Source organism: Thermobia domestica, chromosome 5 (assembly GCF_964235325.1).
Source record: "Thermobia domestica chromosome 5, izTheDome1.hap1.1, whole genome shotgun sequence".
Lineage (NCBI taxonomy): Eukaryota > Metazoa > Arthropoda > Insecta > Zygentoma > Lepismatidae > Thermobia > Thermobia domestica.
The window spans coordinates 206,023,754-206,051,065 of NC_137458.1; the positions used below are offsets into that span (position 1 = coordinate 206,023,754).

The 27,312-nt window shown below is 35.0% G+C and overlaps 1 protein-coding gene across 1 annotated transcript in view; it reads right to left on the reverse strand.

Annotated features, from left to right (window-relative positions):
* LOC145685372 (glutamate-gated chloride channel alpha-like) overlaps window positions 1–27,312 on the reverse strand; it is a 198,619-nt gene that overhangs the window by 59,020 nt on the left and 112,287 nt on the right. Inside the window, exons 7-8 of the mRNA XM_081757761.1 lie at window positions 20,554–20,798; window positions 7,315–7,397 (exon numbers count right to left, since the gene is read on the reverse strand). Coding sequence (XP_081613887.1) covers window positions 7,315–7,397; window positions 20,554–20,798 — 328 coding nt within the window. The remainder of the gene's footprint in view (window positions 1–7,314; window positions 7,398–20,553; window positions 20,799–27,312) is intronic.

The window sequence follows — 27,312 nt, forward strand, 5'->3', positions numbered from 1 at the left end:
TTAACTGGTTAAATTTACTCTAACACCACATCTCAAGGGATCATCTGAAATCTATTGTCTTGTGTCTAAAGTATGTGGACAGTAAAGAAACGTTTACCTGTATCATAAGTAATGTTATCTATTAATGGTGACCTGTTTCCCTACAATAGCTGCAAAGCCACTGGTAGTTCGGATATACGAAGACTACCTTGCTTGCGCTGCGTTGGCTCCCGGATGGGTTAACAGAAAAGTAAAGCATTTATACGTCTTCTCCAATGCATGAAGCAGCCTAAATGTAATCAAATTTAGTCCATTTACGACATTAAAATGAACATGGCTTTCATTTGACCAGCTTTAGGCCATCAGTTATTTCATTAGAAGACTGACAACTAGGTTATAATTCTTGATGACTACCTTCTGGACGGTCAGGATAAAGTACGTAACGACTTCACTCAATACAGAAATGTTAATATAGTTTCTTCTGCCTTGCTCAAATGTAAGTAAGGTTTTGAATGAGCTGATCAGAGACAACACTAACTTCTTGTTCAAATTTCAAGACGACATCAATCATAGGCATGGCTAAAGGAGGGTAGGTATCGTAATCAAAGAAATTGATCCATGTATACTATCCGTAACGACTAAAAGAACGTTTGAACGATCATACATAATAAATAACCATCAAATGAACGAAGAACGTTAACATTAGAGATGAACATAAACGTAGGGCCACAACAGACGGGAACACTGGACTGCAAGACTACATAGCAAAGCGGTTTAAAGGGTAGAAGGAAGATCCTCGAAGCTATTATGAAAAAGAAGTGGAAAAATGATCGGCTTATTAAAGTGACTAGTAGCTTGGGGCAGGAAATCAAAGTTATAGCAGACAAGAACAGGAACTTGATTATCGTGCTGTACCTGTATTCGCACTAATCAGTGTATGTTACTCATCAACACAATCTGAAATTTCATTTGAGAAGCAGTTTATGCAAGCAGAGTCTTATCGTCGTCCTAAACATTTTTCCATTACCAATTCATCAGCCTCTTCAGCTTCCAAAGGTGATACCGCAGCACATGCCAAATTAGGACCATTAGCTACGCGTTATTATCAGCATCAATAAGGCGGATAAAAATGAACTGTGTGGATTGTGCTCTATAAATAAACAAACAAGAGGGCATATCTTGAATTATTGGTAGGCGTAACACCCAATTTAATCATGATAACATCATTATATATAACTGAAAAAGAACTAGGAGAAAACGGAGTAGATAGTTACAAATGGTTTAACCGTTATACCCTATCTGTTTTTTGATCCCACCCAATCTAATTTCTTCATAAATTCAAAGATATTTGTTTTAGGAAAGTTATCCTTAACATTGTTCTAAAATGTGTATCTATTTGTGTTTGAGATCACTCTAATTTAGGAATTAAATCAGTTGGAATTTTTATGAATTTCTTCCAGTTGTAAGTGGTGTTTTAGAACCCTTGTTGCTCGTTTCCGAACTCAGTAAATAGGTGTGAACGGACTTAGTAAAGGTGTGTGAAAATAGCTTCTCGAGAAAATCAACCTGGCAACTCAGTTCAGAGCGAAGAGGAACGATTGTTTTGAATATTTTCTTTGAATGAAATATCTTTGTTTTGAATATTCAGGAAAATGGATGACATTTGTCTAACACAGGGTTACAGACGTGACGATTTTTGTGTGATTTAGAAGATAGTGATGTTAGTAACGATCATATTTATGATGAGAATGATGGAAGTGATGTAAATAGTGACAACACAGATATTAAAATAAGTGTTCCGGACGAAATGAGCACAGAAACTATGCTTATAAGTTCTAGTGATGACGAAAGTGATTCGAATTTTCTTACAAGTAAAAATCTACAGGCAAAGCTAGGCAAGTATCCTGCAAGAAATATTGTACGTGTACGTTCTGGTATACCTAATCAAGTGAAACAAAACATAAATAACAGGACTGACTGTTTCAAAACATTTCTGACGAAAAATATATTGCAATTGATTTGTTTACACACAAATAGTAAAGCAGAGGAGCTGAAGTCAAAATATCCTTCTTTGTCAAGATGAACTCAATTAGATACGGCAGAATTATTAGTTTTCTTAGCATTCCTGATCATGTGTGAGGTGTAAAAGGGCCGGGGGTTCTGATTGTAAGAATAGGTTTGCCTATTTTTAGGGAAACAATGTCAAGCAGTAGATTTGAAGACATTTTGCGATCTTCGTTTCGATTATAAGAGCCCTCGAGATGCCACGAAAGAACTCTGAGAATAAAGCAGAAGCTATATAAAAGAAATATTCGAAAAATGTACTGAAGCTTGCAAGTCATATTGTAGGTCAGGGAATATCATTACTGTAGATGAACTCTTGTGCACTTCTAGAGAAAAATCTGGTTTCAAAGTGTATATCCCTAGGAAGCCAGAAAAATACCTAATTAAAATTTGGGCTGCAGCGGATTGTGCTAATATCTTTTGAACGCTCGAATACATACAGGAAAAGTTGGTGATACGGGAGAAGTGAACCAGTGAAAACATGTTGTGTATGATATGATTGATCGTCTGCGTGGTTCTGGAAGGAATATTACAACAGACATTTCTTTACCAGTTATAATTTGGGTCAAGAGGTGCTAGAAAGGAGCATAACACACGTTGGAACCATGAGAAGCAATGGTGGTGAAATTCCAATAGAAATGCTACCAAGCGAAAAGCGAGAAGTACATTTTAGCATATTTGCACACAAAGACAACACTGTATGTGCCGAAATCTGGAAAATCAGTGATTATGTTGCCGATTGACATTAGTGAGAGTGAACCTCACAAGAAACCAGAGATAATTTTGTTCTGTAACAAAACTAAATCCGGAGAAGATACACTTGATCAAATGGCTCGTCACTTTTCTGTGAAACGATGTACAAGAAGGTGGTCTCTAGCCATCTTCTTTGATATTGTTGATCTTGCTTGAATTAACGCGTACATCTTCCATTCATATACCTTTCAGTATAAGAATAAAAGTAGGGTACGAAGAAACTTTCTCTTAGAATTAGCAAAAGAACATGTGAAAGAAGAAATTTCTAGGCGTCTCAGCAAACCACATGCAAGAACAAAACTAATTATATCCTCCATTGTTGCAGCAGAATTCCCTGTGAGCTCACAAATGAAAATGAAACCAGTGGATGTCAACAAACGGTTAAGGATGGGAAGTGCAGAAGATGTTCCAACTGTTCGAGAGTAAAAGATAGGAAAGTAATTCAAACATGTGATGAATGTATGGCATTCATTTGCAATGTGCATGCAAGAAAAATGTAAAACGTGTAGCCCATAATACTTCTCGTACTCCATGTAAATATTATATAGGGGAATGGATAGTGATGTACATTTCATACCCTAACGTCCTAGAACAATGGCAGTAGAGATCTGCTTTTCGGTATAGTTACACATTATTGTAATCAGTATTATAGTAAGCAAAATGAGAAGTTAAATCATATTTAACATATACATTTAAGGTGATATTTTAACATGGGGTCAGAAACGACCCCAGGTAGAAACTATGTTGCTTTTGAGCTGATCGAGTAGAAGGGTTAAAGGTATTCGAGGGTTATGGAAGTTGCTAACACAGAAACAACTCAATTATTACATGGATAAAGATTCCAAAACTACGCAGATATAGTTATTATGACCCATGTGTTATATCAGAATAACAATTCATGACAAATAGAGTCAAGTCCTTATCCACCGACAATTATCGAAACATCATAAAGAATATCTGGCTTGAACTAAATCAAATCTCACACGAAGTGATTGAAAAAGATATTGGACAGGAATTAAGAAGTATACACAACTATCAAAACAATTCATCTAGAAGGATGATATAAAAACGCTTGTGGATCGATTGTCGGTCATTGCTGGAGAGAAAATTGCCGGAAACTGATCACTCCACTACTAAAAGGTAAGTATCATTGATATGTATGCGTGTCGCTTATCTCGCTTCATTATGTCTGTTGGTAAGGATATTGGCTACCTAAGATCACTAAATTACTTGTGCCTAGGTTCTGGAAGGCGTACAAAAGTAGTGGTTTCATCAATGACATTATTAGTAAACTTCCCTCCGAGATACATATTCAATTCTACCAATTTTGCGGTCCAGGAACTCGTCTCGATGAATGATTAAACAAAGGAGGTATGAGAGTTAATAGATTTAATCAAGCTTGTTGAGAGCATACTATTGCCTATACAAACTATACTGATATGGATGCTTGGAATAGAACAGATAATGAACTATAATATAAAGCGTTTGGTCATAATGTTAGTAATAATGCCAGTTTCGATGAAAGACTAGCAGCGTTAGGAGCTACTCTAGCTATGGATACTAAAACCAAGATAAAGTGTGCTGTATAACAATACTTCTAAAGATTCATAGGTGGTGGTGTTGTGAAGTGAGAGGAAGAAAGGCAAGAGGTGTTACGTTTTAAGTTGCACCAAATGAGCTAAACTTGATCAAACCCATATTTACTGTACACATCACCAACTCTCAAAATGCACGGAATTTGGGATGATATTAAACTTCCTAGGCAAAAAGACTTAGGGAGAGAAAAGATGGCTGCTTCATTTTACCTTGCCGGGATACGGACAAAATCTCGCGGCCGAAACCTCGCTGCCCAAAATCTCGCGTGGTCTAAACCTCGCGAAATGAAACCTTTTCTTAAAATTTACTCAATGAGTTTCTTAATATGCAGTTCCATATTACAAATAATAATAATAATAATAATAATAATAATAATAATAATAATAATAATAATAATAATAATAATAATAATAATAATAATAATAATATACAAAATATCGTGAGCGTAAGCTTTCTCGGGGTATTCCCGTTTCCTCCCACTTTCTTAATTCCATCATATCCTTAATTTCTTTCATCATCTAAGTCTCCTTTAACCTACAAAACATAATCGAGGGACGTAAAAACTCAGATATTATTTCATACTTTCATAAATATTGTTAGATTTTGTTAGAATTTCCTAAGGTCACTGTCAAAGTGAAATAAAACCATTCCAGGTTCAAACCCCATATATGTTGAAAATTTGATCGACACCAGTCGAGTGGTTCAAGAGTTATTAAATCACACTTTCATTTGCAGCCACTTTCATTTTTATTTATTTCTATATGTCTCCTCCTTCCCGTCAAAGTGAAATGATAAAAACCATGCCAGGCTCTAACCTGATATGTGTGGCAAATTAGATCGAGATTGGTCTCGTGGTTCAAGAGTTATTAAGTTTCATTTACTTTTAAATATATCCCCCCTTTGTTGTGTCGTCAAAATGAAATTATAAAATACATTCGAGTCTCGAACCTTATCTATGTTGAAAATTTCATCCAGATCGGTCTGTTGGCTCAAGAAGTATGATGTCACAAACATAGTCATTTTCATTTCTAAATAGGGTAAATTTTCAAAGCACGCGTTAGAATTTTTTCTCATTATTTTAATCCAATTATGTGTTATTACAAAATATATACATATAGCAATATATAGAGCATTCTACATCGAATAAACCGTAGTGACGACGTTTTATACTGACATTTCTTCCCAGACGACATTACGTCCCGCGTATTTTGGTCCAGGTGAGATTCTGTGTCCCGAGATCAGGACCGCGAGGTTTTGGCCAGTCGAGATTTTGGGTATGACGACATTTTGGGGTTCGAGGTTTTGGCAAGGCGAGGTTTTGGCCCGGCGAGATTTTGGCCAGGCAAGGTTTCAGTCCGGCGAGATTTTGGGCGGCGAGGTTTTGGCCAGGCGAGGTTTTATTCCACGAGATTGTCGCCGCGAAATTTTGTACCCAAACCTTGTTTGTCACTATCGATGCATTAGGAAATGTAGCAGGCGAGTCAACAGCCATGTGCCATGATAGTGATAGATACGAGGAAAATGAAGCTGAGCAAAATCGCTATAATCAGGTGATTGAAACTTCAATGCTCTCTCAACATGGAAATGGTCCGGCCTAGTCAGTCACAGTAAAATAAAGACTCACAGATGTCGACATTAAATGTCTAAATGTTAGATGGAAATCAGGAACTTGAGAGGAGATGTTATGGCAGATGAACTACCTTCCATATCACCACCGATAAATAAATGTGTTGTCGTAAACTTAGTTGTCACTAGCAGTGTGGGTACTCACTGGATGTGTTACTGGAAGCAGGGTCATCATGTCTATATTTTGAATTCGTATGTGGTGTACCAGCCAAATTTATTATTTAGTATCTACAGCGCAAACCCTCTACAGTCATAGATTATAACGCGGATAAAATCTCGAGGTCTGTTGACGTTATCTGTGGACGCTTATGTCTAGCATTTCTGAAGCTGATGTCTGATGATCATACTTTCTTGTTTGCATTGTGTTTATTACTCCCCAATACACAAGCTACTTCCTCTTCTAATGCTCTGAAGTGCATTACATTTAGGAAATTATCCCAACCAAGTTTGAAACTGAATCATGAGATTACAACAATGACCACAAAAAGGAAGTTGAACTTACTGAGGTCTATAGCAGGGCGCCAAATTTCGAAGTCAGACACACCCGCCAAACCCAAAATTGATGATCGGCAGTACCTCTCACGTACAAATTATGAGAGGTCCCCACCCCCGTGGCCTTTGGTTTGCCAAAGAAAGAGTACTTCACTGCATATAATTTCAAAACCAGGCAATTAGATTTAGGATAATCAATTTTGAATTGGACAGTTCATAAAAAATGTTAAAAAACATCTACTTTAACATTACCATTCCTACTGAACACTGGTCGCCAGATCTGAATTTCTAGTCGCCAATGGCGACCTGGTGGCTGGAAATTTTGCGCTCTGCTATTTATCTAACGCCGAACGCCGAAAAACACATTTGAGCATGAAGGACGAAAGTGCCACCAGACTAACACAATGCTTCCACTTTAGAGATAATCTTGAGCTGCCCATCCGAGGTGGTGCTGAATGAAGATAATGTAGTTTTCTTTTTCAATGAAATATTTGTTTTAACCTTATATTAATTTACGTGGAATGAATGTGAAGTAATCGCAATTTTCTTGACAATAAAATTCTATTCGTACATTTCCTCTTAATTGACCATCTCATTTCGTACTTTTATCTCCTGTCTCTGTATTCACTTTTAGCAAAAGATTGAAACATATGTTACAAAAGTTATTATAATGTAGTAAGTGAAGTTGAAAGAGATTTACAAAGGAAATATGAAAGCCTACAGATAACCTGGTAATAGTTAAGAGCTGGAGCATTCGATTCAATTTTGAAAGAACAGAGATAGTGAGAATCAGTCGATACTTACCTGTAGATATTATCCATTTACATGTTTGAATATCCATTGGATACAAATCAAACTCCATTTCACATATTAGATTTATTGAACAGCTGGAAAGAGGGTTATATATATATATTTATCTTGTGTGCAAATAGAACACAATTTGTTGGATAAAAAGGATACGAATTATAGCAGGTCGCTTTTGTTTTGTTTAGTTTCTATCATTAAAATTAATAATAGTCTTTCACTAAATATAAATATTAAATACAGAGCGATATTTAAAATTGTTTAAAAGATACAATAAAACAAAATTTATTAAAGTTGAGATTCATAACAGTCTCCTTGCAGAAAGTAGTGTATTTAAAAAGTTATAATTGCCATTCTAATTCTATAGAAAATACAAGTGACGTGTAAGACCGAAAGTTCAAACATTTCTAATTATACAGCGTGGTCCGAAAGTGGGTGTACCCCTAATTGGACTTCTTCGAAGACAATGTTAATGGACATTCTTACCTGTAGATGCTTAATGAGTGGTTGGTGGCTCAACTGGAAGAAAATGGTATCAAAGACACTGTTGTGATATAGCAGGATGGAGCACTAGCGCACTTTTCGATTCACGTGCGCAATTATCTGAATCAGACATTTCCTGGCCGCTGAATTGGAAGAGGTTGTGCATTTTCACCAGCTCCCTTTGCCTGGCGTCCAAGAAGCCCCGATCTGACGACACCAGAAGTGTTCCCTTTGGTTTCATAAAGCAACAAGTAATAAACACTCGATATCACACAACACAGGAATTACGAGCAGCTGTGGAACACACCTTCACCCTCGTGACTCCGAAGTATCTCCGCAAATCATTTGCAATGACTTGGCGTAGAATTCAGCTGTGTTACAACATGGATGGTGATCATACCGATGTTTATGACTCTTAAGACTTCAAGGTAACTGTGTACAGACATTCTACCATAACTAACACTATACTGTTGAAACTAAAGGGGGTGCACCCACTTCTGGACCACCCTGTAGTATATGAATAACATTACGCTGGTACACATAAACATTTGGAAAACGAATACTTAAATAAAATAAAATATAATATAATATTCCATTCCGTTTTGAGTTATTTTGTTATGTTTACATAAGTAAGTTGTTTAAGAAATTAAGATTTTCTTTTCAATTATGTGTCATGTGTGATAAGTTACACTGTTCTCAATGTGCCATTTATTCACGTGACGGCAGTTAGAATGATAATAGTTGCTACCCTCGTTCCGCAGGTCGCCAACAGAAAAAAGTCTTAAATAGTTCAGTGTAATATTTCTTTAATCTTGTGATAATGAGAACTTCATCAATGGAATGTACTTTCTAGTTTTATAAGGGAACAGTAACACAATTACAAACATGGGTTTTGTGACCACTGATTTTGCAAAATTTCTGCATGAGGAATTTCAGTGCACAGAGTGAAATAAGTACTGCAAAAATACTGGTAATCAACATTGAGTATGGTTGGATATATGCTCCAGAGGAAATGGTATAGATCTGGAGGAATTCTCCTCAGGCCACTCATTGAAATTACTACTTATCACCATAACCTCTTTTATGAAATGCAAATTTTTGAAAAGTACCATTTTAAACAATATAACTTGATATTGGGTTGGCAACACTGTTAGACTGATAGTAGCACAGAACGATGTCTCCCGGTCGATATTTGCTTGGTACGAAATTTCAGTGTTGTGTACATACTAGTTTAAAAGTTACGAGAGCATATCAATACAAATAGTCTACCCTACCTATTTATCTCTATCTATCTGTATAATTGAACTTAAAGGGCAATTGGAGTACCTCATCTGAAATTTTGATTGGAGAACAAGGCTGTCCGATAAGAGTTCCACGTCTTTTATTAGTATAGAGTTAGTTGATTAAAACACTCAGAAGCAGGGCATGCTCACCCCAATTACGTTCCTGGACAATTGAACCGTGACATATTAGGAATATGAAGTTATGAGAATAAAATATTAGGAATATGAGTACAACCATTTTTTACTTGTTAGATATCGTTCAGTTACAAGTGCAAATTCTCCAGAATCTCCTCTTTTTTCTTACTTTCTTATATATATATATATATATATATATTTACGGAGAATATACACATTCCTTTATTTTGTTTATGAACTGTTCCTCGCGAAGGGAATCCATTGTTTCCATGAAAAGCTAAGAAGAAACTGGTGCCCAATAAGAAAATATGGCTATATTCCCGGGATGATATATCACAATTTATAGAGGATATTATAACGCTCTAGTGTCAGACAAAATAGGCTGTATGCTAGATTTTTCTTGCAAGTTATGTTTACAATAATATAAATATATTATGGAAAACCAGTTCCAAGTATCGTGAGATAAATAAAACAATTTCGATCATGCGGAGGACTTAGTTGGTAAGGATATATTGTTAAAATTGACTATTATGACTTTGGGAGCAGTTGTTTTCTGGTGAAAAGTAAAAATAACCCCTTTAGGATTGAGGGTATTTTTTATAAATTAATTATTAATGATGTTAACGGTCGCCGAAAGTACAGGTGCTCGACAAGGCTGGCAGGAAAAACAGTATTTTGACGCCACAACTTGAAAAGCCTATTTTCAACTATTATTTCCCGAAAATTCGTGCGTGGTGAGCTCCCTCGTGGCTAAACGGTTAGCGGGTTCGATTCTCGGTGGGAGCTCATGTGGTTCGGATTAGTGTTGTAAATAAAAAAAACAGTTCGTATTTTTTCAGAAATGTACATTTTTTTAGAAAAAAAAAACATTGCCTCTCGTTTTTTTCTAAATTTCGTTTTTTTTTCAAATAGTCATTTCTAATGCATCTTACGTCTATTTAAGTATTAAATATTTTTATGTAGGTATAATCACCGTAAAATGCAACATAAATTAAACGCTAGATACTGATACGCTACAAATATTTTACAATTCACATGAATACCATACCTATTAACAATTCGGGTTTCAGCAGTTTTCATCAATATCAACTAAGAAATAAAAGTAGAAATGAAATTTTGTTTTTTCGTGAAAGCAGGCCTTTAATATATACGAAAATAATGTCACGAACAGTATAAAATTCAAATAACTTTTCTAAAGGTAAAAACTAATACTAATTTGCCTAATAGTATTTTTCTAAATGTCATATATAAATAATTTGTCGACTAGATATATATGATATGCAGAGCCGGCTCTACCATATATGCAACACGTGCATTTGCGTGGAGCGGCAAGTTTGGATGGTCCGGTAAAATCTGTCATAAGTATATTATTTAAATTAAATATTTCTTGTTGGAAACAGACTTCATGATGATGGTAGTTACATTTACTAAGCTGACCTTCTATTTGAATACTACATCATAAATTATGTTTAGGTTGCATTAGTTTAAGGCCACATGGACAATGCTAAAGCAAATGGTCGAATAAATCCGAGCACAAATTGCTTGATTGTTGCCAAATGCAAGAATTCAGTTCTCGAGTAGTAGTGAATATCTGTTCCATTTAGTAAGTTATCACAGTTTTGATATGACAACTAGTCTTGTTTTTGTCAGAAACAAGTTCCTTAGCATTGAAGATACAAAAGTTTTTTTAAAAAATGTTAACAGATATTGAAGAGAAATCAAGAAATAAAGATAAAAGAGCTAGTTGAACTGGAATTGCAAACTGATACATTGAGATTGAAGCTCGATAGTGAATTCTATAAAAAGGATTACCATCTTTCCTCTGCAAGTGTGTTTGCTTTATCTTTCACTAACGTGATATATTAATATTTTTTAAAAAAAGACACAACGGGATTGCATTTTTAGTAAGTATTTAAGCCTTTCTGAGTGCAACTGCACTTACCCTCACCTTTGTTGTTCATGCTGGAGTAGCATACTTAAAATCATGACTTTTAAGGTTTGTTCTTTCTGTAGAAAGGGGGAGGCGGCAAATTATGCCATTGCATGGGGCGACAAATTGACTAGGACCGGCCCTGATGACATGTATATAAAAGACATGAATATAGGATGACACAGTTTGAAGTAATGCAGGGTGTTTCAAAATTAATATTAGGGTTTTGAAACTTTGTAATATCTATTACAATTAACTTACAATTTTAAATATTATATCAAATGAAAGAGCAACTCAAACAGTTTTGTACGCACGCATGTACATGCATTGTTTCTTCTGTCTGCCGTTAGAAAGAGCAAACAGCAAAGATGTAGACTAGAGAGCAGAAAGTTTTTTGTGTTTTAATAAAGACTGAATCTGTACAATGCAACGGTCTGTGCGAAGAATATTAAGGAGACGCTTGCAACCACATCCTTATCGTTTGCAGTTGCTACAGGTCTAAAGCCTACAGACTACGGTTTATGTGCCAATTTCGCAAGTGAAATATTGCTGTATAACAATGAAGATTTTCTGGATCGTGTCGTCTTCAGTGATAAATCGACATTTCACCTAAGAGCTAATGTGAACACTCATAATGTTTGTATCTGGCCATCAGCAAATCCTCAGGAGATGGTACACTTGAAACGAGACTCCCCTAAATTGAATGTGCTTTGTGCCATATGGCGGAAAGTTTATGGGCCTTTCTCGCATATCGACTAGATGTGTGCCGTGTGACAAATGAATCTCACATTGAACACTTGTAGCAAAGACTGTTTGAGGTGCTCTTTTACTTGATGCGTTGCTTATAATTGTACGTAAAATGTAATAAGTACTATGAAGACTTAAACTCCAAAATTCATTTTGAAACACCCTGCATTTCTCACCAACAGCGTTGGAACTAAGATGTAAAGAGGAGAGAAAATTTTCCTTATAAAGTTATTGTTTACAACAACGATATTATTATTAGTCGAGCTATAACTACAACAGCACGAGTTAGTAGTCAAAAAAATGTAATCAAATGTATACTCGGTGGCCCAAAGTGGCACACACGGGTGTGTCGTTTGTTTAATCCGCTCCTGTGTGGACACTAATTAAGATATCGGGATATTATTGTTGCAAAATATGGTTGGACTATATTTTATCATATTAATTTTTTTCTTCTGGTGTCGAAGTTCCTTCTCAAATTTCACCCCAGTCAAAAATTCGAGAATTTTCTAATTTCGAATTTCTTTTACTTTTTTTTTCGTGTAGATTCCTTCGTTGTAGAAAGATCTCCTTATACTTGCCAGGAAGATACCTCGGATGAATACCTAACTGTTGACATCAATTGGACGGGCCTGCGCGCAGTGTTGCCAATTAGGGAAATTAAAATTTTCCTAAATTTGGGGGAAAAATTAGAAATTTTTGTTTATAAATCCGTACTTATACGTCCGAGTGCAAGTCAACATACGCCAATCGAACATTTGTCCTTACTTAACAAACGCAAGTACAGATCGTTACAATGAAGTAATTAGGGAACGCACGAAAAATTCGCATTTAGGTTCTAACCCTTGATTTTTCTATTTTTTCCCTACTTTTCTGTTTACAGTAATATATTTTTGGTAATTAGAAGTTTTGTTCCTTAAATATCGTCATAATACTTGTTGGATATATTTGTGCTGTACTAATGTTTAATTTAATATAGTTTGCGTCTGTCTGGTAGCAGTGTAACCAGCTACAGAAAATTTTAATTCCAGATTTTAGGGGGAAAGTTTGGAAAAATTATATGTTTTGTCTCTATTATTTCCCTCTTGTTGGCAATATGGACCAAACGTACCAGTATCTGGAAGTCTCGTCTTTGCTCTACACAACGCACTATAGAAAGTTTCAATAGGATAATTAGGGGAAGTACAGTAGACCTTGTTCTCTAATATGGAAGATAACTGTGGTTTTTTTTAAAGGTAGAATGAGATATTTTTTATTGACATGCTTACTTTATTAGATATCTTCACAATACTTGTAGGATATATTAGAGGGATACCAAAGCTTATTTTAAGATAGTTTGTGTGTGTCTGATAGTAGTGTTGCCAGCTAGAGAAAATTTTAATTCCAGATTTTAGGGCAAATTTTGGAAAAAAATCCCTTTTTTATTTCTATTATTTCCTTCTTGTTGGCTACATTCGAACAAACGTACCAATGTCTAACAGCCTCATCCTTAGCCTACACAGCGCACCATAAAAACTTTAACTAGAATAATTAGGGAAAGTACAGTTGAGGTTTATAATAAACCATGTTCTGTAAATGGTAAGAAAATGGTGAATTTCTGAGGTAGAATGAGATCTTTGTTTAAATTTCATGCTTACTTTGTTATATATCGCCATGATACTTGTAGGATATATTTTTGGAGTACTAAGAGCTATTTTCAGATAGTTTTCGATTGTCTGATGGCAGTGTTTCCAGCCAAAACAATTAATTTCTGCTTTTAGGTAAAAATTCGGAAAATTTCCCTTTTCCCCTCTATTATTACCCTCTTACTGGCTACATTGAAACAAACGTACCACTTCCTGAAAGCTTCCTCTTTGCGCTACAGAACGCACCATAAACAGTTTCAATAGGATAATTAGAGAAGCTGTAGCCCCGGCATATTTGATTTTTGCTTGTGAGGCGTAAAAAGTGTCAAAATTTCATGTGTATGTCAGAATTTTTTCTTTCCCTCTTTGGATGGAAGCAAGCGACTTCAGGATTTCACTGTACCTTGTCAACACACCAAAGATTTTTTTAGGCGACTTGAACCCATATAGCAGCAGTGGTACTAGATACAAAAAAACTTTGAAATTCGGTTAGGGAATTTTTTGTAAATTTTCACCCCTACATTCCCCTCAATAATTTCCCACCCATTGGCAACACTGCAATGCAACTTACACCACAAAATAGCCACGTCCATTTTCTAAAAAACAAGGCCTTAACCATATCAATCGAATGAATGGTTTTTGAGCAATAAGTCAGTAACTGGAAATGTAGGAAAACGCCAAAAATGACCTGAGGGCCGAAAGGAATAATCACACAATTTTGCTAGTATATAGGTGCAAAGAAACAAAAGATTTGTAAGTTACGAGGGCTTCGACTCAAGTTCTGTTGATTATTTCAATAATCTGCGACGTAAATCAATAAATAATAGTTGCCAGAAAAAAAAAGACATTTGAAAAAAAACACGAAAAAGAACGATGTTTTTTATTGAAAAAAAGTTCACAGAAAAAAAACGTTTTTTTTACAACACTAGTTCGGATTCCACTTTAAGCTGTAGGTCCACTTCTTATATAGCCTCGATGTTGAAAGATACACTAAACTAAAAAAAGAAAAGAAAATTCGCCTGAAATTGTTACTCCCTAGGGCAATTATAAAATATCCGACTTTCTGTGGGAATAAACACTGATAGCAGTATTCTTGCCAGAGCAATGGAAAGGGTACTTGGCGACCTAGTAGGAGAGGGGATGTTTATTTTGATGAAGCTCAAATAGCAACAAATATTATTTAAGAATAAAAAATGTTGTTAATTAAGGTATTAAATAGACTTAGAGAAAATTGAATTATTATCTTTTATAAGAGAATTAATAATTTAGGAATATTTATAGACGAAGATGAAATCTTAATCTATCCGGGGCGAATAGCAGCAATCAACAGTATCCCTGTACCCAGAATTCATCGTGATTATTCTTACCAGTTTACCGGCGTAGGTTACCACCTTCTTTGTTCGTATACAATTACATAAATCTCAAAATAAACATAAAATTAAGAACAATATGAATTATTTACGTAAAATGGTAGCTAGGGAATTATGTGGATAATAAATACACAAAAATATACTTTACGCGGTTTTTATGTGAATATTTATAATTAAAAAATAGAGACTTTTGTTTCTCTCTACACTTGGTTGGTTTCATTAAAATATTGACGTTTCAAAGGCTACTTACAATTGATCTTTAGACTTGAGTCTAATTGCTAGCATTTCATAAAAGCAAAGCAGTGTTCAATAGAAATCGAAAAACCTTTTCTCTTTCATTACCGCAAAATATATCAGTGTTATATCCGCTATATACAGGATGTGTTGAAAACAGATTTGGATGTGAATGTGCAGCTATTCTGATAATATGTTAAAGAAATAGACATGTACATAAAACATATTTTTACTCCTGGCTATGTAGCCACGCTTAGAGTAGGTACAACAAAACTTGAAAGCTAGAATATAATAATAATAATAATAATAACTAGCAGCGTTCACCCCGCTTCGCTGGGGTCACCCCGGAATGCAATAAACTTTGTTACTTAGATAATTTTTACTTTTTCGCTTTCAAGTGATATGATAAAAACCATAGAAGATTGCAGTAAATGTTAACATTATATCGCCTGTCATTTATGTTAACCCGCCGAGTGACACGGTCATGTGGGTTGCATATAAATACGGTTAGATTTAGCTATGATGAGCTAACAAAGGATTTCTACGTTATGGACACTTGAATGGTCAATTATCTCAAGACACTGGTAATTGAAAATTAAAGTGATATGATAAAAACCATCTAGGGTCCAAATCTTAATAACCCCCCAAAAATGAAAGAAATTGGTTCAGCCGTATTAGCGTGATGAGCTAACAAAGGATTTGTACGTTCTCTTTTATATATATAGATAATAATAATAATAATAATAATAATAATAATAATAATAATAATAGCTTTATTTTCAGTACTGTGAACAGCTCATTGCCAAAAATACAGCACTGTGTTAATACCATTATACAATTATTTAAAACAGACAAGAAAAATTGTGATATAGAATGAATATTAGTAGGTTAAGACCCTTGTCAAAAGGTTAATATATTCACATTATGAGATTTAAGCTGATTATTAAACAAGATTAAAATACATACAGTCAATATTATAAAATAATATTTACAGAACTATGGAAATTAAAGTTTCGTTTAAAGAATGAGTCAACCATGCTTAAAATTTCATATCCGCTTTGTAAAAGATCCTGGTAACCTATTGTCACATTTCACATAGCATATTGGTTCTTTAAATAATGTTATAACTAAAGATATTCTGATGATACATAATAATAATAAAATCAAGACCCTTGTCATAAAGTTAAAACAGTTTAATTTTTGTAAAAAAAAAAATATAAATAAGTAAAATAATGGTTCTATTGTTTTTCCCAACATATGTTCATTTTAAACTGTTATAAGACATTGATAATAACACTAGCCAACAAAATTTTACTCTTTTTCTGTAACTGGTATGAGAACAGCTAATCTTTATGTTTTCGGGTGTGCTGATAACAAAAATGTTAATGAAAATGTAAGATTAGCTCTCGTTTTGAAGTTATGATAATTTTACTTTATTGGCTATATAAACTTATCCGTGTATTTACCTTGTTGTTATCCCTCGGAGGAAGGTCACTGAAGGCGCAACCGCTTTGCCTGGCATTTGTAGTTTTCTGCTGGTTATTCCCTGATTAGTGTCCAATAATAATCGGCCAATATTGATGCATTCCACTTTCCCTGGTATCTCATTTTCATGTCGTCGCTTACAGCTCCACGGTTGTCAGGAAAGAAGTCGAAGTGGGAATCTAAGAAATGTAACTTAAGGACATGTTACACCCTAGTCTATCGTAGCAGTGCAGAAGATTCACCACAAGATCCTTGTAATTTTCTGTCCTCTTATATTCTAGAAAGTTTGTTGATACTTGAACAAAGCCATCCTAAGCTAACTTTTCATCACCTGTCAGGATGGTGTTGACATACTCATCTTTGTACAGTTTACGTGTCTGGGGACCCACAAAAATCCCCTCTTTCATTTTCGCCTCACTAAGACGTGGAAATTTCTCGCGAAAATAGAGAAATGCTTCCCCAGTTTTGTCCATGGCCTTAACAAAGTTTTTCATTAGGCCCAGTTTTACATGAAGAGCAGGGAGAATTATGTTCTTGGATTCGATAAGTGCTTTGTGCATAACATTGTAAGGTCCTGGTTCAAATGATTGACGCTTAGGCCAATCTTTCTTTTTATAATGAAGTGCTTTGGCGTGGCTATCCCAGAGGTACAGGAAGCAACAGTATTTGGTGTAGCCCTGTTGTAGCCCAAGTAATATGCCTATGACTTTCAGATCCCCGGAAATCTGCCATTTAAACTTGTCATAGTTCAATCGCAATAACAATTGTTTCATATTGTCATATGTTTCTTTCATATAAGGTGCATACCCAATCGGAATCGATGGTAGCACGTTGCCATTATGCAGGAGGACACATTTGAGACTTATTTTGGGGGAGTCGATGACCAACCTCCACTCATCACTTTTATAGTCAATGCCCATAGCTACCATCAGTCCCTCTACATCACTACAAAATACCAAGTTCTTTTCACTTTCGAAAAATGGAAGGAATGACATATGGCGATTACGGAATGCAGTCACATTTACCGCCTTATCAAGGCAATTCCACCGTTGTAGTCTTGACGACAACAGTTCACCTTTATCTTTCGGCAATTCCAGATATTCCACTAGGTCATTAAGTTCACACTGTGTTATTTTGTGATTCTCTGTACACTCATTGTCACACACAAAATCAGTATCTTTCGAAGAACTAGGTTTTGAAAGTGATGGTGCAGCACTAGTTTCACTACTGCCCTTGTCACTATCACAATCAGGTGGAACAGGAACAGGCAGTCCATCTCCGTGAGGCACTGATCGCGTGGCCGACGGTATGTTAGGATATATCAAGGAAGATTTTTTCTTCTTGGAAATACCATGTGTTAGCGGAGTTGTCATACAAAAGTAACAGTTATCCACATGGTTTGATTGTTCTCGCCAGATCATGGGTAAAGCAAAACCCCTGGAAGATCTTTTACGGTTTAACCACGAATGAAGAGTAGAGACACAAGATATGCAACATACATGAGGGGCCCAGGGCTTGTCCTGGTCCCCGATTTCACATCCAAAGTACAGTCTGTACGCCTTCCTAATATATGGTGTTATTGGCCTCCTTTGCGATTTCAATGTAGCCTGTCCACAAATGTAACAAAAATAGTCAGCACTGTTTACGCATTTGCGAGGCATATTAAATCACAGGAATTACAATGACCACACGCTCAAACTACACTTCAATAACACGTTCTTCCAGCACAAGAACACAACACAGCTTGTAACAGACAAAAACTACGCTTAAATGAAACATGCTCCACTCCTTCCTTCCCTTCTCCATTCCTTCCCCGTTGTTGCTACGAGCCCGGGCTAAAAATAGCGACAAAATACACACAGCTATTGTTGCCTGCAGGAAACTTAACCATTTTGTCTACAATCAGTGGGATTTGAAGTCTATATGGAAAGGGGTTGACAATGAATGCTAATAAAATATGATAAATATAATTAAATGCACCCCCCTTTAACTTGGCAACAAGAGCTAATTTCAGTTTTTCATTGTCGTTTTCGTTATCAGCGTGGTCGATATAGTTAACAAACATCTATTTTATTCCAGTTCGTTACAGTTTCGTTACATTTCGTTACAGTTCGTAACATCTATTTCGTTACAGTTTCATTGTTGGCTAGTGTAATTATAATAAAGAATCGATATTTTAATAAAATATTCTAGCAACCGTATTATTAGTGTGTCAAAACTGCTGCAGAATTCGCGTGATTTGCGCCTCGTGAAACTAATTGTTACATGCAATGAAAAGTGGGTGTTTTTCCTATATCCGAATGTGCAAAAACAATGGTTGGACTAAGGCAAATTCTAGAATCATCGTCAAACAGTGCTGCTCGAGAATAAGTTATATTTTGTATATTTTTGGAACTATGAGGGCATAATTCACTTCGAGTGTAACTCTAACGATTGTACCATCAATTCCAACCTTTATTGCGAATAGTTAGGGGGGATGAATGCTGCACTATGTCAAAGATATCCTGCATTTGTTAATTGGAAGTGTGCCTTGGTATAAGAGGATTACACAAAACCACACTCGGCTCGAAAAAGCTACAAAAATGCAGGAACTTGATGATATGAAACTGATGCCACATCCGGCATGTAATCCTCATGATGTCACTTCGAATTACTACTGATTCGATCCATGGTGTACTTCCTGATATCACGATGCTTCATCAACAGACAGAAGGTGAAAACAGTAGTGACTGAATTCTTTGCCAGTAAGGATAGGACATGGTACCGAAATGAAATCGAGGAACTGGCACAAAGATGGCTGCAAACAGTTCAACACGAGGAGCTATAGTTTGAATGTTAACTTGCATTCATCGTACCTAATAAATATAGGCATTGTTAACCAGAATATTGAATGACTTATGGCTTTCCCTTAAAAAATCTCACAATATGAGATTTTTAAACAATAATTTCTCTAAATGGGATAAAAGGAATTTTCGTAAAGCTTAGCAGTATTTATGGGATCTTTTATATATCTATTTCATTGACGTCAACAAAATTGTCAATGGGCGAGGAATAGACAAATAAGTTTAAAATAAACGTGAAATTAATGCTAATTGACAAATGTTGTTACTAAAAGATATATTCTAATGGTAAAGTGATTTATGCAGTGACTTGTGAATCTCAAACATGTCTAAAAAACGTTAATTGTACTCTAGTACTTAAAAATTGAAAGACAGAGCAGAATTAACGGAAGATAGTAAAATGAGTTAACTTCCGAAACGTTCCATACGAAATAACTGGATACTTGTATTACTTTCAGTGGAAGATCATGGTACGAGAGCGTAATGGAAATACAACACTCACAACTAATATACTTATTTTGATCGGTATTTCTAATTGTCTCTTTGAATGAAGAAAAATACGTGTTCATAAGGTGTTTATTAAACGTAGACAATCCAAAGTTTTGGATCATTCACTCATATATTGAAGCAAATGACTGATATACAATAATTTCACTGTTCATGTTTTCCTAAGTTTAGAAAATTTTGTTGTTAGTACAGCGTGCGAAATTCAAGAGCAAAATGGAAATTTCTGCCTATCGAGATGGGACTTTATAACATTTCTGGTTGGCATCAGTACATAACATTTAGAACTCAACTATTCACGTCACTGATGTAAAGGTATCTGGGTACCTTACAACATGTCGCTCATAATATGCCATCGGAAAGTAAATAAACTTAATTACATATGTATATAAGAATATCATATAATTAAAATGGTTAAATGTGTTTCTATTTATCCGTATTACAAGTAAACCTATATATTTGAAATCTTATATTGCGTTCAATATTTCGTCAAGCTAGCATATACCGATTATATGAAGATGAAGATTATTTATATGAAGATAAAGGTCTATTGTTACACTTAACTATTCAAATAGATTAAAACTGAATATGTGTCATTCACCGTACCTGATATGATAGAAAAGATACGTGATAGTCTCTGAGTCGTCTATTTCATATGAATACACTTCCAAAGCTTTGAATATCTCTGTACCATACAACATCTTTAAATCTTTCAGTGGTCTGAAAGTTATACGAGGCAACCATAGCCGATCCTTGACTTCGTCTGAAACATAATGTAGAGTTGTGTCTCCTGTCACAGTCAGGCGAGGATCTACCCAAAAGAATCCAATAACGGCATCCAAAATGATTTCCTGGAAATTCAATTTCATTAGAATTAACAGAAATTCTCGATTCCTCAAGAATAAAGAGTGCGACCCTTCAAGAGTGCAAAGCTACAAAATTCATAGGTGATATGCATTTAATTATAATACTGAACGTTTGATTAAAATATGTTTGAAATACTCAAAGCATGTATTTTAGCAATAATTACACAGCTATTTTCTTGCGTACGTTGGGAATTCAATCGAAACTATCAGTTTTTATTTTAATAATGATTTTCTTTTAAAATAGGCCAATTTCATGGCAATTTAGGAAGTTAAAAATACCATGAGTAGCTTCTTTTATGTAATTTAATACGTCATGTTAGAAATATATGTGCATTATTATTGCTGTAACTTGCAAGTCTTTTGTGGCATTTCTAGCTTGCTCATCTACTTATTTTGAGAAATATATATTTATATAGGATGAACAATAGCCTACACCTTGATACAACTTTGCAACTTATAAACTAATGTGGAAAAACTCTGAAATTTTGTACCCTGCAAATATCGGCAGAGGGACATTATTTCACATACTCTGCTATACCACAAGGTTACCAATGCTACCAACCTAACATAAAATTGTATTTTTTAAATGGCACTACCTCAGATTATTACATACTTGTATTTCAAATCTATATATAAACCGAAAATACACATTGCCACATTTGTTATGCAATGTTACAAGTTAAGAACGCTATAGTATCACAAACATCGAAAGACAACCAACATTTGGAGGGTTCTACGACGGTAATAACCCAAGTGAGAGACGGAGTAATGAAAGATCAAAGGACCTTAGTGTTGAATACTACAGTCGTCATATACTGTATTTCGGATAAGTAAGAAACAAAGTTACAAGAAATTGAAAATTTGACTTTTTTCAAGGATTTTATTTCGGAACTGTTTTTAAGTATCACTTCGAATTATATATGTAGGTTTTAATAGACATAAATATCATAATGCCGTTTGCAGCAATTTGCTAGCTCAACCCATTAGGAAGATACGAAAAACTGAAAAAAAAATGATATATTGGTTAAAATGAGGTATTTGTGGAAACTTTCAATAGAACCATTTTTGATTTATTTTGATCCTATAACATAAAAATACTTTTCGGTAAGTGTAATTATAAATTCACAAAATTATATAATTTTAAGCAATGATGAAAAAACTGTTTATACCATATCTCCAGAACGGTTTAAGAAATCAAACTGTAAACTGCATTGTGATCTTCAAATCTAATGAAATCCATCTTTGCAATTGGATAGGATACCTATCTAGGCAGTTATTGAAAAGTAATATTTTTAATCACTTGTAGCTTTGTATTTATTCGAAATCCATCATATCATGATCACAGTATTAGACACTAGAGTACATTGAAAGTGCATTGTCCTGTATGTTTGGTTTGCAATATTATTGTAATAGGGCTCACAAAAGTTTTGATGCTAGTGATACAGTAGTGTCTTTAGTTTGGAACACTGAATGGCAAGTATAATATTGTACGATACGTTTTTCTTTTACACGTAGATTTGATATATGCAATAATCTAGCTTAATGCTATTTCAAATAATACAACTATATGTTGGTTTTGCAACACTGTTTATTTAGTGGTATCGTAGAGTACGCCGAATAATATCCCGCCTGCAGAGGATTACATGGCACAAAATTTGAGTGTTTTTATTATATTAACATACATACAAATATATAAATGTCTTATAGGACATCTATATATTTATAGAACGATTGTATCGTTAATTCTGCATCATTATCTTGAAGGTAACGGTAAGAACATCACTTCTATACGATTTTGATCAAGTAAAAATTCCTCAATAATCACAAAATAGATTGAATTCATGTATAGAAATGTTAAAAAGTGAAAGATCGTTTAAAGAATCGGAAAATTTTCATGGCTTACACAATTTCCAGTACTATGTAGGAACAAGTGAAACAATTTGTCATGAATCGAAAAATTGTCTGTCCTGTATGGAAAAACCTTTTAGGAGTCGGAAAATTTTCGTCATTGAATTTTCATCAAGTACAACAACTTTTTGTGAATCGGAAAGTTTTATTGCTCTGTAGAAACAAGTGAAAGGAATTTTCATGGATCGAAAAATTTTCATTGCGATGTAGATACAAGTGGAAAAACTTTTGATAAGCCGGACAATTTGGATATTATGTACAGTGGTCTTAGGTGGAAATTTTTCCACTGTATTTAACTGCACATTGAGCTATAAAATTGAATTCTTGTAGAGGAAAGTTAGACGGCAACAGTTATAATTTTCCAATCAGCTTTCGGGAACCGGAAAATTTTCTAATATTTCAAGTTGAGAAGTAAAAATTTACATTCTCTCTCTCTCTCTCTCTCTCTCTCTCTCTCTCTCTCTCTCTGTGCGTGTAAAGTGCAGGGAACATATATCGAGTTCGTAGAGAACAAATATCCCATTCCAATATTTAAAATGTTACAAGAAATCGAAAGAAACCTTTGTGAATTTATCAATTATTCCAAAAAGAGAAAATTCCACTATTTCTTCACATATGCGCCTACCTACATAATGAAATAACTACATAAAAGTTCCTTATGAAGATTATTTTTGTAACAGAAAATAAGAAGAAATGCTTTGATTTTATTGTGTTTAACACTTGTAAATCATAAGTCTAAAACCAACATCTTAGGACAGATATTTGTACTGTAAAACTACCATTATTATGTATAAAAATGTATTAGAAATAATAACGATTCGATAGAACAAGTACATATATAAGAAAAAAGTAATATATTTTTTATTTTGTAAATTAAAATGAAATTACTTGTTGTTTTTAGAACGCAGCGCTAATAGTGCAGCTTTTTACGTTTCTTTATTATTTTATTGGAAGAACAACAACACAAATCAGCTTCCTTATTATATTTCACTTTCTCTTCTGAATGAATATATGAATTAATAAATGTTTATTTCCAGAAATGGACAGTATTTGTTTTCATGAGTTATTTAAGCTCGAATTTTGGGTAGTCAAAAATTTACAGTAGGCACTCTCTAATCTGTGCTCTCTAATAATGAGTTATTTATTATCTGTACTTATTTATAAATGTTGCAAGTATATAAATCTAAATAGTAAATCTGTGAGGAAATTTTGTCTTACGCGTATTAAACTGACGCAATATGATTTTGTGAGATCAAAGATGGATTCTGAGAGAAGAACGAATTGAAGTTTTGAAAACATTTTTGAAGAAATGAAGAATCGTTAGATTTTCACTTCATGAAACTTTTTTAGACAATATTTAATACCAATAAATTTTACGGCTAAACAACGATGTAGGAATAAGTGGAGTATGTTTTTATGAATCGGAAAATAGTCATCACTAGTAATAAATTTAAATTTTATATAATAGAATGAGATATTTGTACTCTGCGAACTCGATGTGTGTTACCTGCACTTTACACACACACACAGAGAGAGAAAGAGAGAGTTATTTTGAGTTGATGTTGAGTTTAACATCCCTTTCAGCAGCCAGGCCATATGAGACGGGACATACTGATTAACGTGGAATCCGAGCCACATGAGCTCTCGCAGGGAAGCCAGGTCTCTCATGCCAAAGTGCGAATATGCTAACCGCTTAGCAACGAAGGAGCTCACAGAGAGAGAGAGGGAAACACTATGTAAATTTTTACTTCTCAACTTGAAATATTAGAAAATTTTCCGGTTCCCGAAAGCTAATTGGAAAATTATAATTTGTTACTGTCTAACTTTCCTCTACAGGAATTCAATTTTTTGCTCAATGTACAGTTAAATATAGTGGAAAACTGTTTCACTTGTTCCTACATAGTACCGGTACTGAAAATTTTTAGATTCTTTAAACGATCTTTCACTTTTTAACATTTCTATACATGAATTCAATCTATTTTATGATTACTGAGGAATTGTTACTTGAATACTGATATTTTTTAGAACGGAAAATTTTCCGGAAAAACACAGTGGAAAATTTTCCACCTGACATCACTACGTACAGTACACGTGTTTATCGAAAGTAATGTTGTTTCACATGGATGTGAACACATGGGGCAAAATAGGGTACACTGAATTACGGCTGGCAGTATTTACAAACGTAAACTTCTCCGTCGTCATCACTATCTACACCTGCATAAGAATTATGTGACTAAAGTTTGCCAGCATATACACAGTCCATTCCTCATTAGATTGGGAATACCATCTAGCATAATAAAGGCATATAGCGTCCTCTGATGAACTAGCGCTTATTTTTTTCTTCCTTGTTGCTGCTGTCAGCACTCTTGCATACTCAAGTGCGTGATCTGTTCTCTTCTCCTTTTCCTGCTGGTTCCTCTTCTTTTTTCCACCTTTTGCTTCCTCTTCTTTGGCTCTTATTCCCAATGCTGCTTTATAAGGCGATGATGTAAAATTGCTGTTTTGCCTCGTCTTTTGGTCAGTTTCCTGTCACCAGTCTTAACTCTGGGGAATGGTAAAACATCCTTCAGTGACATGTGTAGAAATGTTGTCACGTCTGGAATATCTGTTCCTGTGGTTGACGTCGAAGGTCCTGAATCGGTTCATCAGGAAGTCTCCTTCCAAAAACCGTGGTCACATCTGGGATATGTGATTCTATGGATGACGATGAAGGTCCTGGTTTCGATGCTGCAAGGAAACAACTCCCTGTAACAGTATGTGGACATTTCTCGCTGGTCTGGGTTTCTTCTTTTAATTGCAATGTGATATCAGTAGCCCATTCCGCCCCGATACACATATTGGTGCTTCATATGGTGTCAGCGGTAACTGCGTGGGAAAGACTACATACTATAGTCATTAACCCTATAATACCCCGCGTTACATATATGTAACATTGGGATTTTACTTCTTTATATTGAATACAATGGTGTTTTGCTGCTAATGCCCACTGTGACACATCTGTAACAGTACGCTCAACACCACCTACTGGATTATTGCTGAACCTCTTGTCATTTGGCCTCCCAGAAGTATTTGAAAGCATATTTTTTGGATTCTATGATATCACACTCTGGGTATTATAGGGTTAAAACATACAACAGCTATGATACTCTGAACTATAATTACGATTTCAACATTCTGTGAATTCTTGTTTGAGTTTCCTTGAGCTTCAATTCTATTGATGTTGCAATAGGCGTCGAAAAACAGAGCGCGAACACTAAAACGATTCGCACATGTCACACGCCTTCCCCAACACTGGCGTTGCTTGCTTCACACACCGGTAAGGAGTCGATATTCAGTTTCTTGCAACTTCCGCAAGGCTGCAGCACCATAGCAGGAAAATAGGAGAGGTAACCCATTCCATCCCGCTACCACGTTCTTCCCTGTCGTCCCGTATATATCGTCGCTTATATGACGTACAGACGTAAGTGCCAAAAGTGTAATTTTACAGGAGAAGCATTTAAAGAAATTTCAATGCAATTGAACAGTTCTACACATACAGCTAAAAACCATAGCTTCAAACAGCCCTGTGTAAATGATGGCTCTTTCGAAGACCTGTAGCGTGCTTATTTAATATGACGTCATCACGCTAGAAATATGCATTACATGGATATACGTCTGTTCGTCATATATGCAATCTAATATATTTTGGCACTTACGCCTTAATTACTCGTAGAGCTCCCTCGTGGCTAAGCGGTTAGCGTACGCACCTTTGACGTGAGAGACCCCGGTTCGATTCCCGGCGGGAGCTCATGTGGTTTGGATTCCACGTTAATCAGTAGGTCCACGTCTCATATAACTTCGCTGCTGAACCAGACGTTAAACCCAAAATCAACTAATTAATTACTTGTAACTTTATTAATACATGAATGAATGATTGAATTGTTTCTTCATCCTAAACAAACTGGGAACTTGTAAGGATGGGACATACAGATTTTGGTAAGGTAGGTTCTGAACCATTCTGTTTAATAGGCCCCGGCGGGAACTGAACCGGTACCCATGTTCTCAAAAACCGAATGCACTAATTCATTGGCCTCCCCGAGATCTATTAACACATCACTGAAGTTTCTTGTTTTAACGTTAATTTTTATAAATGTTTTGAATTTATTTATTTATTTATTAGGTACACGTACAAATTGCCGATACAAAGGAATTTAAGAATTGATGTGAAATAAAGTTGCCATTACTAACACAACTACAAATAATATGTTTTGATTATGTAATTAATGTACAAATTCAGTTATGACTGCTTTTAAATAAGTGTTTTACAAATTTTATTAATAGTTTTGAAAAAATGTAAATTAAAATAATAGTGCTGAAATATTGATCAGATGCCTTTGCCTTCCTTTATAAGTGGGGAGGGTCTTGATAAAATTTTTGACAATTTCTGTCACGGTTGAGCACAGGTTCATTAAATCCTCGTATTTCTCGACCGATATTTATGGGTACGTTAAGTTGTTGGTCGTGTGTATTTCAGTGCACCCTGTATTCCTTTTCAGCGATAGTTTCTCATAATGTTGATTGAGGTGACTTGTTTTTATGAAAATCCCTGATA